This window comes from Phocoena sinus, chromosome 20 (genome assembly GCF_008692025.1).
Source record: "Phocoena sinus isolate mPhoSin1 chromosome 20, mPhoSin1.pri, whole genome shotgun sequence".
NCBI classification, from domain to species: domain Eukaryota; kingdom Metazoa; phylum Chordata; class Mammalia; order Artiodactyla; family Phocoenidae; genus Phocoena; species Phocoena sinus.
Window position 1 is genome coordinate 45,874,644 of NC_045782.1, and position 16,040 is coordinate 45,890,683.

The 16,040-nt window shown below is 53.7% G+C and overlaps 1 protein-coding gene across 6 annotated transcripts in view; it reads left to right on the forward strand.

The window, feature by feature from the left end:
• The window catches only part of B3GNTL1 (UDP-GlcNAc:betaGal beta-1,3-N-acetylglucosaminyltransferase like 1), a 110,740-nt gene that overhangs the window by 71,724 nt on the left and 22,976 nt on the right, over window positions 1-16,040 (forward strand). For all 6 annotated transcript variants that reach the window (XR_004347558.1, XM_032616860.1, XM_032616859.1 and 3 more), the window contains one exon: window positions 12,946-13,041. Coding sequence is in view for 5 of the 6 variants with exons in the window: in XM_032616860.1 (XP_032472751.1) it covers window positions 12,946-13,041 (96 nt within the window). In the remaining variant the exon portion in view is untranslated. The remainder of the gene's footprint in view (window positions 1-12,945; window positions 13,042-16,040) is intronic.

The window sequence follows — 16,040 nt, forward strand, 5'->3', positions numbered from 1 at the left end:
CAGTGTTGGGTGGCTGGCAGCCAGCTGGGCCCCGGGGGCGCTAAGTGCTGAGCCGGCTTCAGGGAGAGCAGTGCCCTTGGCACCCGTTACAAGGAGGCTGGGAGTCGGGGTCCACCTGGCTCAGTGTGCCTACTGCTGCCGTGGGATCCCTGGCGTCTGCCAAGTTAAAGAGCTGTTTCGGGGGCTGGGTTGTGCCCACGTCAAGTCCACCCAAGAATGCGGTTGACACGTGAGCCGTCAGGCTGACGAGGGGCGGCCGTCAGGGCAGCGCGGAACCTCCTGGCGGTGCCGGTGTAGGGTGGCGACAGCCCGTGGTCTGCAGGGCGGCGGAGGCCTGCTGCTGCCCCATGGCCCACGTCCCCCGGCATCCTCCCGCTGAGGGCCCGGCCGGCACAAGTGGGGCCCCTACAGGCAGAGCCGGGAGAGGCAGGAGGTGTGGCAGTGCTGCCGTCCCCTTGCTGGGCCCCGCCTGCCTCATACACACGGGCAGCGGGTGCCGGGGGGTCCTGGCTGCTGCCCTCTTACTCAGCTGCTGCCCGTCGTCCCCAGATTTAGGGCCTTTTCACAGCCTTGGTGCAGGCCACATCCCCCTGTGGACCCCACCCCTCTGGCTGGCCCAGAGACTCTCCCAGGCCTCCCACCCCTACGGGTGGGTCAGTGTGCGATGCTCTGACCTCTGACTTCTAGCATCCCACAGCTGAGTCTGACCTAGAGAGGTCTGTGGGACCTCCGACTCCTCGTGACCTCGTCACGTGGTCTCTGGGGGCCAAGGGCCTGCGGAGCCAAGGGTGGGATGGCGAGGCACAACTGACAGTCACCGGGCTGCCCCTCCCTGGGGACTTCAGTTGAAACAAGTGTGTGCATCCTGCCCAGGACGCTGCGTCCACCTCTGCCTGTGCATTCGGGGCTCTCTTGGTGCAGTCAGCCCCTCACAGAGTGTCCACCCACTGCTTTCGCATCACGGTAGACACTCGCGGCCATGTGTACCTGCACGCGTGTGAGCAGAGCACGTGCACAGGCCTGATTCTCTCAGGTGGGTCCCACTCTCTGGCTCTCACCCGATCACCCACTGGACACTCGCTGAGCCCTGTGGCGAGCGGGACACCGCTGGGCACTGCGGTTAGAGGGGAAAACAGGACAGACACACCCCACCCAGCCATGGAAGTGCAAACAGCCAGGAGTTCGGGTGGTGCTGGGCACACCAGCCGCCTCGTGTGGTGACTTGGAGCTTCTGACGCGAAGAAGGGATGGGCCCTGGGCCAGAGGCGCCTCCTGGCCCAGACGTGGGCTGGACCGCTGGGCCTAGACGGCAGCACTAGGCCCCAGGAGATCTGAGAGGTGGTTCTCAGGGCCAGCACTGCCCGCTCAGCAGGCGAGGGAGCCACATGGGTGCTGCCCATCCCAAATCCACCCCCAAGTTGGGAGCAAAATGAAGGGGTTCTGCAGCAGCTGGAACCAGCTGCGTGCACCCCCTCAAGTCCCACCACCTGGGCAGGTCAGCAGCTCGCCTGGGCAGTGTGTGCCTGTAGGTCGCCAGGTCAGACCCTCACCTGCCAGTGAAAACCAGTCAAGCCGCCAAAACCTTTCCTCCATCACCGGCTGTGTCAACGTCGTAAGTGGCTCAGCAGATGTTTCTGGAACCAGGATTTTACATTTACCAAATGTAAATCGGGCTCCATCCACGTGGGATGAGTGTGGATGCGTGTGAACTAAAATGCTGGCCCTGCAGCCCAGCGTCCTGTGGGCAGAACTGCCCATGTGGCACTCTTGGCCAAGGCGTCCCCGTCCTGCATTGCCTGTGTGGGTGTCACGCATGTGCTCTGTGTCATCCATGCAGGAGGTGGGCTGGCAGAGCTCCCACCCCTTGGGGGGACATCATGAGGCCGAGAGGCCGCAGAGCACAGAGAGGTGTGAGGACACGTGGGGTGTCGTGGTCAACACGGCACCATGTGCGGTTCTCGGGACATGAAGCTGCTTCTAAACCTGCTGTAAACCCTTGGTTTCTCTCTCATTTTAGGGGGGAGCCTGAGTGTTCTGCATTTCGTTCTCAGACTTGACTTTTATGTCGTCAGTATTGATTTTCTACTCAAAATATTTTATTTTGTCTTCTTTTTTTCTTTATTTGGTTGCACCAGGTCTTAGTTGCGGCAGGCGGGCTCCTTAGTTGTGGCTCATGGGCTCTTTAATTGTGGCTCGCCAGCTCCTTAGTTGCGGCTCACTGACTCCTTAGTTGTGACATGTGGACTCTTAGTTGCGGCATGCGTGTGGGATCTAGTTCCCTGACCAGGGATTGAACCCGGGCCCCCTGCATTGAGAGCGCAGAGTCTTAACCACTGCGCCACCAAGGAAGTCCCCAAAGTATTTTAAAAATTGTGCCCAATGCTGTAGCCTGCCCGTTGTAGGCTGTAGTGTTTTCTTTCTTAATCCCACTTAGTAAGTTACTTTTTAGTGCTTTAGTCCTTGGGGGACACACTGACCGCATATCCGGGAATGGACGTGGACCTTCTCTTCCTGTTCTCTCTGATTAGGATTTGGGATTTTAAGGTCTATCTGAAATATTATTAATGTGTATTATTCAGTTCATTTGGGAGCAAGATTCCAAACCCTGGCAGTCATCTTTTTCTTCCAGAGAAGAGTATCGTATTAAAGCATTAAATCTACCCTCCGTCCATTTCCTCCATAGATTCAGAAAGAGCAGGTGAGCCTGGTTCCTGGTGCTGGAACGACTCAGTGAAATACAATGATGATGCGTAAGCGTGGGCGAGAAGGGTTGATGAATCTGACTGCTTCCCTGGGCGGTGTGTAACCAGTTCTTGTGTGATGGCTTGTGAGTAAAGGGGTGCCCGAGCCCATGGTCCTCTGTTCTGCAATACTTCCAGAAAGTTCAGTGATTCAGACAGCCTGAGTGCCCTTCTGGGGCCTTTCCTGCCAGGGCCTATGGGATGGAGGACCATTGCAGGCCAGCGTGCTGTCTCGTAACAAACATTTATTTTACCAAGTGTGCGTCTGTGTAGGCCTGACGCTTGGGTTCCTTGAACGAACCACACGTGAGAACACTTCCCGGCAGCGTCCTCAACAGCTGTTGAATATTCATATGCTGGAAGCCTTGGTGTCTTTTCTGAAAGAGCTGCTGGCAAATCTCTCTGGAACTTCGAGTGATTCCTTCCATCGGCCCAACGCTGGAACTGAAAGTGGAATATGTTTCCAGGACGTGGATGTTTCCCTGGGTTCAGTCTGAAGGTCAGATGAGAAAGTGCACAGGCCCCTCCTTGTGGGGAGAGACGCGACGGAGAACACAGCAAAGTGACCGATGTGCACGCGGGCGCCGGAGCTGGCAGGATGGGGGAGGTCTGCTCTGGGCCTCAGGGACTGTCCCTTTGGGGCCAGCGTGCAGCCCACGAACAACACGCCTGACCCGTGGAGGGCTCTCCAGGTCTGGCCGCTATGATGGTTCAGCCACAAAACTGGAGGAAACAGGCCCAAACCTTTGCTGCTCGGCTGACAGCTGCTCCGCGGGAGTTCTCGTTCTGGATGTGGGGTTCGTGGGGCCCTAGGTACCTCCAGCCCCGTGTCCTTTCTGGGGACGTAGTGGGTGCCCAACGGCAGCTACAGAGGACTCCGGCCCTGAGTGCTATGCCCCACTACCCAGCTCTGGAGGTGACCCTCTTCCTCCCCTCCCTCCACACCAGCCCTGGACGGGGCAGGGCTGCCTGTGGCACTTCTAACTTCTTTTACCTTCCGGTCATGGTATTTCCACCACTTAGGCCACCCAACACACACTTACGTTGGTTCTACTTATGTACTGCTGCTTAACCAGCGACTCCAAACTTAACTGCTTAGAACAACTTGTCATTGGTAACGGTTTGTGGATTAAGTGGGCAGGCGAGTCTCTTGGGCTTGCGGTGGGCTGGGGACCAGGGCTGGGGGTATCTGTGGTGTCTTTCCCCCCAGATCAGGCACCTGGTCTGCTTGGCTGGAGCAGCTGAGAATTTGTCCATTTTATCTGGTCATTGAATTTATTGGCATAAACTTAATAATGTTCCTTTACTCTGCTATTAATGTCTGTAGGTTTTATAGTGACTTAGGTTCTTTTATTCCTCATACTGATCATTTGTGTCTTTTACCTTTTATTTTGATCATATGTAAGTTAGAGATTTGTCAATATTATTGGGTTTGTTTTTTTTTTGAAGAATAAGCTTTTGGTTATTCTTGATTGTTCATTTTCTGTTTCATGGATTTCTGCTCTTGTATCTATTATGTCCTTTCTTCTGTTTACTTTGCTCTTTTCCTCTCTTAAGGTGGAAGCTTAGATCATTGGTTTGAGACCTTCTTTTCTAATATAAGCATTTCAAACTATAAAAGTTTCTCTAAATATCGTTCTGGCTGCATTCCACGATTTTGATGTGTTGTTCCTTTCTTTTTGGCCTAAAATCTTTTCTGAGTTTCTTGGGTTTTTTTCTCTTTGACCCATGGAAATTTAGAAGTACATTGTTTTAATTTCCAAGTATTGGAGGTCCTGACAAAGCAGTAAGCAGCGCAGGGGGGTGGGCTTGTGCTCACGGAGTCCACAGCCACCCAAGGCCCGACCCTCAGCCAGTTCTGGTAAAGGCCTGGCTCTTCTCTGACTAAACCCCTTCCTTCTTGCCGGAGCCGCCCGTCGTCTGAACCAGCCTCTGCCGTTTCCATGCATTTCCTCCTGCTTCATGGGTCTGAACCGCTAAAGAACAGATTGAATTGTCTGGGGACAGATACTTAGAAATATGATATGATACAGCAGAAATCGACACAACATTGTGGATCAACTATACTTGAATTAAAAAAAAAAAAGAAAGAAATATGACATGAGCCACAAATGCAAGCCAAAATATAATTTAAAAAAATTTTAATAGTTAACACTAAAAAGGTAAAAACAGATGAATTTAATTATAATAATATTTTATTTAATCTAGTATATACAAACTATTATCCTTTCAGTGTGATCATTATGAAAATATCAACGAGATATTTGACATTCTTTTTTTCATAAGTCTTCAAAATCTGATGTGCATTTTACACTCACAGCCTCATTTCATGCGCCTGTGTGCCTGGGGACTGGGTCTGTTTTCTCTGGTCAGTCCCACAACCGGGGGAAACAGCTGGAAATCAGGTGTGCAGCTGCAGAGTCACTTGCCAGAAAACACATCTGGGGTTTTGGCAAGTAAGCATTGAAAACAGGAAGCTCAGTTTTGCTTTGTAATGGTTTCCAAATAACAGTGTGAAATCTGCTTTTTTCTGACAGGGGAAGTTATGGAGCACGTTTCTTGGGACTGATGTTTTGTATTTGCTAGAAAATGCTGGGTGCAGAGGGCCTCAGGGGCCCTTCTGTGGCATTTGTTGGCGATAGGCCTGGTTTCCTGGACCCTCCAGGACGCCCCCCGCCGCCCCCCAAGCACCCAGATGCTGGGATGCTGGGAGTCACGCGTCTCAGAACTGCACTGATGACTTTAGGACACTCGTGCTGGCAGCTTCCTTGGTGGCAGCAAAGATTTTGTTAAAGACTTTTAAAGTTTGTGTCTTTGCACCTCAGCCGCAGGCACCACTGACCTGATCTCTGTTGCCAGTGATTAGAATTCACATTTTTAGGATTCCACACAAATGAAATGGTGGAGGCTGCTCTTCCCTGACGTTCACCTGAGTTGCGTGCATATCAGCAGCTTATCTATTTGCTGCGGCGCGTCCCTTGCGGCTGCACCTCAGTGTCCGGCCACGCATTGTTGATGAACGTTTGGGTTCAGACAGTTTTGTCTGTTGTGCAAGAACATTCGCAGACAAGCTCTGTGTGGAGTGTGCCCAGGAGTGGCGTGGCTGGTTGTGTGGAGGGTCTGAGCATCTGCTCAGCTGCTTTGCAAAGTGGTTCTGTCTCACCGTCCCTCCTGCAGTGTGTACGATTTTCACTTGGTGGTGTCAGTCTTTTTAATTGTAGCGTCTTGAGGGTGTAGTGTGTTTCATCACAGTTAAAATTTCATTTCCCTTCCTAACTAGATACCAGGAGTATTCCTCCCATCCCCCCACCCCACCCCACCCTGGTGTAACCACCAAAAACGTTTGCAAACATTTGGGGGGGCGGTGGGCGCACTGGCAATGTTACCTTAAATGGAAAAAGGGTCTTTGCAGATGTGATTGAGGAGTTTGAGACAGAGAGATTGTCCTGGGTTACCCAGGTGGGGCGTAAATGCCATCATAAGTGTCCTTATAAGAGGGGGCAAAGGAGATTTGACCCAGAAAGACGAGGAGGCACCAAGCTGCTGGCTGTGAAGACAGGAGAGGGACTGTGAACCAGGGAGGGCGAGGGATGCTGGCAGCCTCCAGAAACTGGACCAGGTGAGGAACGATGGTGCCCCTGCCTCTGAATGGAGGAGGCCCTGCTGACACCCCAGTCTCACACTGAGAGACTCATTTAGAACTTCTGCCCTCCAGACTGTACGAAAATAAACTATTGTTTTAAGTCACTAAGTTTGTGGTAGTCTGTGACAGCAACCACAGAAAACTAGTACAATTACTGCAAGAAATTAAATAAGACCTAAGTGAATGGGAGATACACGGTGCTCATGGGTTAGAGGACTCAGTGTTGAGATGTCCATCCTCCCCAGATTGATCTGTATGTTCATCGTGGTCCCCGTCGATATCACAGCAGGGTTTTTTTTTAATAGAAATTGACAAACTTATTCTAAAATTTGTTGGAAATACAAAGGCTTTAGAATAGCCAAAGTTCACCTGAAAAAGAACAAAGCTAGAGGACCAGCACTGCCTGACTTCAAGGCTAATCCAGACAGTATGTGTTGGCATAAAGACAGACAGACAGATCAAAGGAATAGACTAGAGTCCAGAATTGACCCGTGTGTACACAGACAACTGGGTTTTTTTATAAAAGTGCAAATGCAGTTCACTGGAGAAAGAGCATAATCCTTGAACAGATGAAAAACGTGGATAAAATGGGACTTTAAAACCTCACACCATATATGAAAGTTAACTCAAAATGGACCCTAGAACTAAATGTAGAACTTAAAACTATAAAACTTCTAGAAGAAAACAGAAAAATATCTTTGCAACCTTGGGTTAGGCAAGAAAGTTCTCAGATAAGATACCAAAATCACAATTCAAAAGAGAAAAAAATGGATAAATTGGACTTCATCAACGTTACAAACTCCTTACCATCACCCTTCTGCTTTCCATAAAGAATATGGGAGTAAAATCTCTGAGGGGGGAATGAAACAGGAGGGAAGGGGGCAGAGCACAACCTTTGAAAGAATGACATAGCCCGAGGACATGACATAAACGGATTAGAACCAAATGGGTCCAAACTGGCAGACAAGTTGACTTCCACTAGACCTTGAGCCTCAGTATATGCTCACTGTAACACATCAGCCAGCTAAATGACACACCCACAGGCGTCATGACAGTTCCAAGACTGACCATAAGGTTCAAAAAGTGGGCGGTGGCCCAATTCCTGGAAATCCCTGCCCCTTCCCAAAATAGCTGGAATACTCCTCCCACTCATTAGCCTATGAAATTCCCCACCCCTATAAAAACTGACAACCCCACACCCTGGTGCCTTTCTCACCTTCTGAGATGGCCCACAGTCTGTCTGTGGAGTGTGTTTCTCTCTAAATAAATTCAGTTCTTACCTATCAAAAAAAATTTACAAACTTCTTTGAAAGACATTGTTTTGTTTTGTTTTGTTCTTTAATTATTTATTTATTTTTGGCTGTATTGGGTCTTCGCTGCTGCGCGAGAGCTTTCTCTAGTTGTGAAGAGCAGGGGCTACTCTGTTGCAATGCGTGGGCTTCTGATTGCGGTGGCTTCTCTTGTTGCGGAACACGGGCTCTAGGTGCACAGGCTTCAGTAGTTGTGGCATGTGGGCTCAGTAGTTGTGGCTCGTGGGCTCTAGAGCACAGGCTCAGTAGTTGTGGCACACAGGCTTAGTTGCTCCACGGCATGTGGGATCTTCCCGGACCAGGGCTCGAACCTGTGTCCCCTGGGTTGGCAGGCAGATTCTTAACCACTGTGCCACCAGGGAAGTCCCGAAAGACATTGTTAAGAAAATGAAAAGACAGGCCAGGGGAATGGGAGAAAATGTTTACAAATAATATCTGATAAAGGACTTGTGCCCAGACCTCTGTAGGACTCTCAAGACTCAGTGATAAGAAAACAAACATCCCAATAAAAAATGGGCCAATGATTTGAATAGATGCTTCATCAAATAAGGTATATGGATGGTAAATTAGTTCAGCATCATTAACCATTAGAAAAATGTTAAGTCCACCATGAGATACCGCAGCACACCTATTAGCACGTCTAGGAGATAAAGGCTGGCCATCCCAAGTGTTTGCGAGGATGTGGAGCAATGGGAGCTCACACACCGCTGGTGCGAATGCAGATGATCCAACCACTGTGGAAAACAATTCAGCCATTTTTTTTTGAAAGCTCACCGTACAACTGCCTCATCATCCAGCCACTCCCTCCTGGGTGTTTACCTGAGAGAAATGGAAGCCTCTCCACCCAGAGGCTTACACACAGATATACCCACAACACAAACTGGGAGCAGCCTGCATTCACTAATAGGCGAATGGAAAAACAGCTGTAGTTCTGAGCGAACAGGTGGTACTGAGTGCGAGAAACCAGAAAAGAGCACTACTGCATGACTCTATGTGAAATTCTGGAAAATGCAAGCTAACTTATTCGTGATAGAAAGCAAATCAGGGAATTTCTTGGTGGTCCAGTGGTTAGGACTCCGCACTCTCACTGCCAAGGGCCTGGGTTCGATCCCTGGTTGGGGAACTAAGATCCCACAAGGCACTCAGCCAAAAAAATAGCAAATCAGCAACTGCCTGGGGAGGGAGACAGGGAGCTCACCAAGGGGGACAGACGGGGCCATGAGGAAGCTGGGGAGGGGGTTTGTATGCTGGTCACGTTCATCAGACTTTAAATATGTACCGTGTATTGCATGTCAATCATAGTCAACAAAGCTGTAAGAAAGTCACTTGAGTCGCCCTTTACACAACCAAGAGGAGATGTCAGTGGGCAGCCAGGTCTGTGGTCTGGAGCTTGGGGGCAATTAGGAATGAGTGGTCAGTGCTGATGGGCTCCTGGGTGGGAGGGTCCGTGGAGCAGGGCTCTGGATCACCTAACACTGGGGGTCAGGCTGGAGCAAAGCTGGAGGTCACTGAGTGTCTGTGTCCCCCATTCCTGTATTGAAGCCCTGACCCCCTCCAATGTGATGGAATTGGGAGGTGGGGCCTTTGAGAGTCACTAGGGTCAGCTGAGGCCGTGAGGGTGGGGCCCCGTGATGAGCTGAGTAGCACAGACGCTGGCGCTCTTGCTGCCGCGTGGGGACCTGGGGAGAAGGCCGCCTGCAGGCTAGGAAGAGGCCCCACCAGACCGGACCCTGAGCTGTGGCGTGAGCCGCCATCCGCGGTGTCCATCTCAGCAGCGCCGGCAGAATGAAGCCTCACAGGTGAGCCGAGCCCGTGTGTATTAATCAAACATTCGGCTCCAAGGCCTGGGGGCTGAGAGTGTGTTAGAATCAGTGGGTAATAGGAGCACATGGTGGTCACGTGACGAAGCCAACGCGGCCAGACGCAGCGCCCGTGCTCGCAGGTGGGGGTGGGGGTGGGGGTGGGGGTGGGGGTGGCTGTAGCCAGCCCCGCGTGGGGACCTCAGCCCTCCTCCGGGGTCCTTGCCCGGGCCGCCCCCACCCTCTGAGGCTGCAGCACCACTGGGTGTGGGAGCTCGTGTGCTGGGCTGAGGAGGGTGTGGGCATCCCCTGCCCCATGCCCCTGATCAGAGTGGAAGTGAGCTGACTTAGGTACCCGGGGTCTTCAATTCCAGCACATCCCTCTCGCGGGTGGTGGGCTAGCCCTCGGGGCCGCCTGCCCAGGGCAGTGGGAGTGGGGTGTGTGTCTGTGTGTGTGCGTGTGTGCGTATGTGCCTGTGCAAGGGGCTTGTCGGGGTTGAAGGCTCTGTGCCCGGAGCCTGGGGCCAAGAGAGGCAGGGTGTTTGGAGCTCCCTGGGAACCCCTTCCCTCCTGGGGGCTGCCGTGCTTCTCCCTCCCTGCCTTGGACCCTGACCCAGACGTCAGAACGGGCAGTGCAGCCGAGGGGAGGAAAGGGAGCCTGGTGCCCAGATCCTTCATGCCCCTCAAGTGTCAAGGGAGAGAGCCCTGTGTTCTGGTCTCTAGCTGTTGGCCAAACTTCCGTGGCCCAGGCTAGGGGTAGTGGCTGCTGGCAGGGCAAATCCCAGAGAAGCCAGGAGCCGCCCTCGGCCCCCCGGTGGGCTGGCTGGACTGGCCTGAGCCCGTGGGGCAGTGGAGGCAGAGTCGTGACCAAGCCAGGGAACTGGCCCTGGAGTCCTGCTGACCTGCCTGACGCTTTGGGGCCTGGCCATGTTTCACACGTGGGGGACAGGAGGTCTGCCCTGGCCACTTGGACATGTGATGTGAGTGCAGTGAGCGACCCAAACGGGCCATTCGTGGAAGAAAGGTTGGTTTTCTTCTAAGACAGTTTTGGTCAAGATTTCTTGTAATGAGTCGCTGGGACTTTAGAGGCGGGATACGCTCATTGAGCCTAGGCCACTTTCTCCCGAGGGCTCCACAGCGTCCCCCGGCCAGCTGGTCGGTGGCCAGTCTGGACAGAACCTGGGCCCCCTGCTCTGCCACAGGATGAGGAAGGGGGACCCAGTGGCAGCCTCGAGGGGACAGACAGCGGCACCTGTGTACAGAGGGCGGCCAAGGGACTCACTGCCCGCTGGGACCCCTACACGCTACACTTCACACACCAGGTTAAAACATGGGATTCGTTCACGTGCACATAAGTCAGTTTAAACGGTGACTAGAACGGATGCTGGCAGATTTCTAGAAGGGTTGTTAAGACCCTCACAAGTTCTGTCTTGCTGGAAACCACATTTAAAACTCGGAACCTGTGGGCTTCCCTGGTGGCGCAGTGGTTGAGAGTCTGCCTGCCGATGCAGGGGACGCAGGTTCGTGCCCCGGTCCGGGAAGATCCCACATGCCGCGGAGCGGCTGGGCCCGTGAGCCATGGCCGCTGAGCCTGCGCGTCCGGAGCCTGTGCTCCACAACGGGAGAGGCCACAACAGTGAGAGGCCTGCGTACCACAAAAAAAAACCCCAAAAAACTCAGAACCCGCATGTAGGTAGCTGCTCCACTTCCTAACCTCACGGAGGGGTGTGAGGGACCCCATTGTGCCTTCGAGCAGCGCCCACGTCAATCACCAACATCCTCGTCACCACTCCAGCCTCGTTTCTTCCCTGTGTCGCCAGAGAGAAAATTCCACAAATGTGTTTCCCCACATTTGTGGTCAGTGAGGCTCCAGAGTGAGCAGAGAACTCGAGAGGCGGGGACTTCTGGGGGGCCCTTTGGGGCTCACTGCTCTGGAGGCCCCAGTGCACAGAGGCAGCTGCAAAGCTGGTATCCCCTTGGCAGCCCTGTCTCCTCTGGTCAGTCTTCACGTTGGACAGTGTGACGGGCTGGAGAGGTGGCTGGTTGCTCTGTGTGTGTGTGTCTGTGTGTCCGTGTGTCTCTGTGTGTGTCTGTGCGTATGTCTATACGTATCTATGTGGTTAGGAATGTGTGTGCCTCTGATTTTTTTTACACAGATGTCCCCTCCGAGGCATCATTAAGCCTGGAAAAACCATTTAAATAAAAAATGTTTGGGGCTTCCCTGGTGGCGCAGTGGTTGAGAGTCCGCCTGCCGATGCAGGGGACACGGGTTTGTGCCCTGGTCCAGGAGGATCCCACATGCTGCAGAGTGGCTGGGCCCGTGAGCCATGGCCGCTGAGCCTGCGCATCCGGAGCCTGTGCTCTGCAACGGGAGAGGCCACAACAGTGAGAGGCCCGCGTACCGCAAAAAAAAAAAAAAAAATGTTTAAGAAAAATTAAAGTAAAACGAACTGTTTTCCTTTTTGGTATACAGCTTTGTGAGTTTTAGCGCATGTGTACATATTTGTGTAACCACTACAACCCGGCTTTGTTTTTGTGTAAAATAGTGATAAATGTTTGGACCTCACCCTCATTAATGTTCCCCAGCTTTAAAAGAAGCCCAGTGACCTGTGTGATTGAGGTTGCATTCGCTCACAGCAAAACTCAGGCTCAGGTCACACCTGTGGCTCAGACGCAGAAGCCACTTGGGGTGCTGAGTGAGGTGGTGGTGGAATCATCTTGAAGCAAAAGTGCTGAAGAGATGCTTGCTCAGGGCTGAGCGAGCTTGGCGGGTGTGGGCTGCATGCGAGGGGCGACCTGTCCTGAGTGACCGTTTGCTGCTGGACGTTCACAAGCCACGTCCAAATACAGAAGAAACGTCCCAGGCACAGAGGGACGCGGGTCTGTCCATCCTGCTCTGTTCCAGCTCAGCTTCCGGCCTCTGGCTCCCTGTCCCCACAGTGCGCTCACAGCCTCTCACTGTCAGTGGTTCGGGTCCAGGACGGACCGAACGTCCGCCAGGTTCTCACAGAGTCAATGGTGCAAGTGCAGATTTTATAACATAGTAGAAATAAAGTAAGACTGCAGAGCCCCTGAGCCCAGCTGTCCACCAATGGTGCTGGACATGGTGAAGAAAGCCCCACATGGTGGACGTGCAATGCCTTGTCATCCCTCTTCGTTTTAGATGCTTGTTTTCGTTAACTGGCTCAAGCAGTGATTAGAGCACGCCCCCCGAGAACCCGGGTGGTTCATCAGCCGCAGAACAGGACCTGGGGGGACTTTGAGCCCATCTGTCAGCCTTGGGAGCTGGACACCACTGACCTGGCTCTAAAGCCCCTTGAACCTTTGTACCGACAGGGAAGGGATGTGCACATTTGCTTGTCACCTTCTGAGTGACTTTGTGGGAAATAACCTGTGGGTTGTGTGATGAGCTGTTTTTCTCTGTTAATTGTGTCCATACTAATTGCTTCCAGGTGTTTACCTCCAATGGCCCCACCGTGATCATGCCCACCTGGTTCTGCTCCCGAGCCTGGTTCTCCCACGTGGGCCCATTTGACGAGGGCGGGCGGGTAAGTGCGTATCCCGTGGATTCCTCCTCTGGGCTGGGCTGGGCCGTGCTGGGCTGGGCGGGGCCGGGCTGGGCCGCCGTCCCCCCGTGAGGGCCTTTGCAGCGCTTCCTGCTTCCCGGGCCGGGCGTGCTGAGCCTCCCAGGGTGCAGCCGGGGCACCGCTCGGCCTGTGTTGTGCGGGAAGCAGGGGATTTCTGTGTGAAGGCTGTGGGCGCCGGGCGTCTGCTCCTGGCTCACACCTGCCCGGCCCTGGTTGCCTCATCCTGCTTTAAGAGCTGTTTGTGGGAAAGCGCAGGAGGTGGGCAGTGTCATCCTGCCACCCCTGGACGGCAGCCAGGGAAGAGCTCCCCAGTTCTCCCGTGGCCGGTGGCCCTGGGGTGTTCGGGTCCAAGCTGGCCTGGCTCTTTCGTCTGCACCCTCGCCTACCTGAGGGGCCTCACCTGCAGAGCGGGGCCCACGCTGGTCTCCGGGCTCCGGCCTAGAAATGGGGACGCGACGCTGACCTGCTCCCCTCCCACCCCGACAGTCTTAAGAGTGAGCACTCCGACACCGATCAGAAGGTAAACCTGAGGGTTAGTTTATTTTCCCTTAACCCCCCCGCCCTTAAATTGGCTTTGAGATCATGAGTTCTGGTCCTCGTGGTGGAAGGGGTGGGCCAGGCATGTTAAGGCCCATCAGGCTGGAAGGTGGGGGTAACTCAGGCCCAGGCTCACCGTCTGCCCCAGGACCTTGGCCACGGTCCTGCCTGCTCTGAATGTCCTCTCCGCTTCGGGGGGACCTTCACTGACTGCACAGGGGCCGCTTGGAGCCAACCCCCTCCCTGCTCCTACCCGGCATTCCTCTGCCCACTCCCCTGCCCGTCACGCACACAGTCTCATTTTAGAGGGAGAGGCTGGCTCCCCCACTGCCCCCTGCACTGGACCCTGGCCGGACGGTCCCTCATGGTCGCCCAGACGTGCCCTCCAGGAGCAGTGCTGGTCTCAGGTTTACAAACCAGGGGCTCGAGGGGAGCATAGTGCCCTGAGGGCTGGACTTAGGTTTGGGGACTGGTCCTCAGCTGATTCTCCAGGCCCAAGAGGCTGCAGTTCTTGCCCATGGAGAGAAGGGCAGGGAACCGAAGCAGCCGGGACAGTCGAGGTGCAAAAGGACGCAGAGCAGGATGGTGGCGAGACTCGGGGGTGAGGGTGGCTGAGTGGTCGTGGACACAGCGGCCACGAGCTGGAACCTGCAAGGTGCACAGGTTTTAAATTGGGAAAATGCACTCGCAGAGGCGAGGTGGGGGAGGGGAGTCGGAGATTTGGAGGAGGGCGCCATCCGGCGCAGGACAGCATCCAGCTGAGGGGTCTGGATGTCCCCAGGAGGCAACGGTTTCAGGCCCTTAAACAAAAAGGAAAGTGACAAAAATGGTGTTTGTTGGTTCAGAACAGGGCTCTTCTGAGGGCCGGTCTGGCCTGGGTGAAAAAGTCTTGGAGAGGGAATGGCCTGGAGGGGGGTCGCCACCCAGCACAGCAGACACTTTGCAGAAGTGCTTTTGCATCTGTTGGAAAGATCCCCAGGCTCGGAGTCGCTGTGTGAGTTACGAGCTGTCTCCCCCTCTCCAGAGGGTGTACCCCAGGCTCTTTGCATTTTAGCCATTCTGATTGCAGTTCTGTAGTTTCTTGTTGTATTTTAATTTTCATTTCTGAGATGACTTATGTTGAGCAATTTTTCATGCACCGATTGGCTGCTTGTACGTTATTTTATGACGCGTCCAGACCTTTTGCCCAGTTTTAAGCGGGGTGTCTTCTTACTGTTGAGTTGTTGGTGTTCTTGGTCAGATACTTGCTTGTGGGTATTTTCTCCCACCCTGGGTCTCAGCGTTCTGGGATTTCCTCTCACTCCCACTTGTGCTTGTCCCAGATTCTATCCTGAGGATGTCAGAGCAGCGAGGCTGGGGCTTCCACCCCTGTTTTGTGGGTTTTATCTCCCCGCCCCGGGGCTTCCCACTCTGGGCATGGGGCTCACAGATGCTGTAGAGGTTGGCCACTCAGCCACCCAGAGCCAGAAGTCAGCACCTTCTCTGGTGCATCCTTCTCTTGGTATCGAAGAAGGTCTGTATTTTGTCATCTTTGTATTTCTCTCTCTTTAAACGCCCTTGGTCCCAAGTGCTCTGCTTAAACCTTTCCTGGTTGGCTTTTTGTTTTTCGGTTTTTGAAGGTATTCTGACCCCCACCTGTTGCCTGAACAGCAGCCAGTAGATCATCTGTTCCCTCTTTCCTTTCTCCTCCTGTTTGGTTGCGTGATTTCCGCTCTCATCAGAAGGCAACTCCGCGTGCTGAGTCCCCAGCCACCTGTCTGTGTCCCTGGACTCAGCCTCGCATGTCAGGCTGTCCGGGCCTCGGCGTTCCTTGAGTTCCTGCCCATTCAGACTGTGGCTCTGGACATGTGAAGGAGGTACGGGCTGGACAGAAAACCCTGAGTCACACCTTCGCTTGCATGTCTTGACGGCACAGCTCCCTGTTGCCTTGCTTTGCCTGACGCTCCTTCGATTCGCTCGGCTTTGTAAGGTGCTTGACCTTTTCCTGGAGGCTCTGAGAATTCCTCCCTTGTTAAAGACTCATGGTTTCACTGGGATTGGTCTTAATGCGGACCTGACTCCGATGTGTGGAACCAGAGTTCTCCTTCATGGTTTTTGTTGTTGTTGTTATTTGGGGTGAATTTCTGTCCACGGAAGTGTCTGTTTTCTGTTTCTTCTCACACGGGCTTTGTATAGCTGCAGTTCATGGGATTCCTACCTCAGGGTCGCCCCCTCTGTCACCCAGGGAAGTGCAGCGGGTGTTGAGGGCAGGGAGGGGAGGAGGGTGTGTCTCTCCTTCTTTGTCTCCTTTTGTCCCACAGGGTCCTAATCCCCTTTCACCACATCTCTGAGGGCGCCTACCCATCCAGCCGCGTTCTCACACCCCAGAGGCCCCAGGGCTCCGGGTGAGCCCCCAGGTCTGCCCAGGTCCCCATCTCCATGGG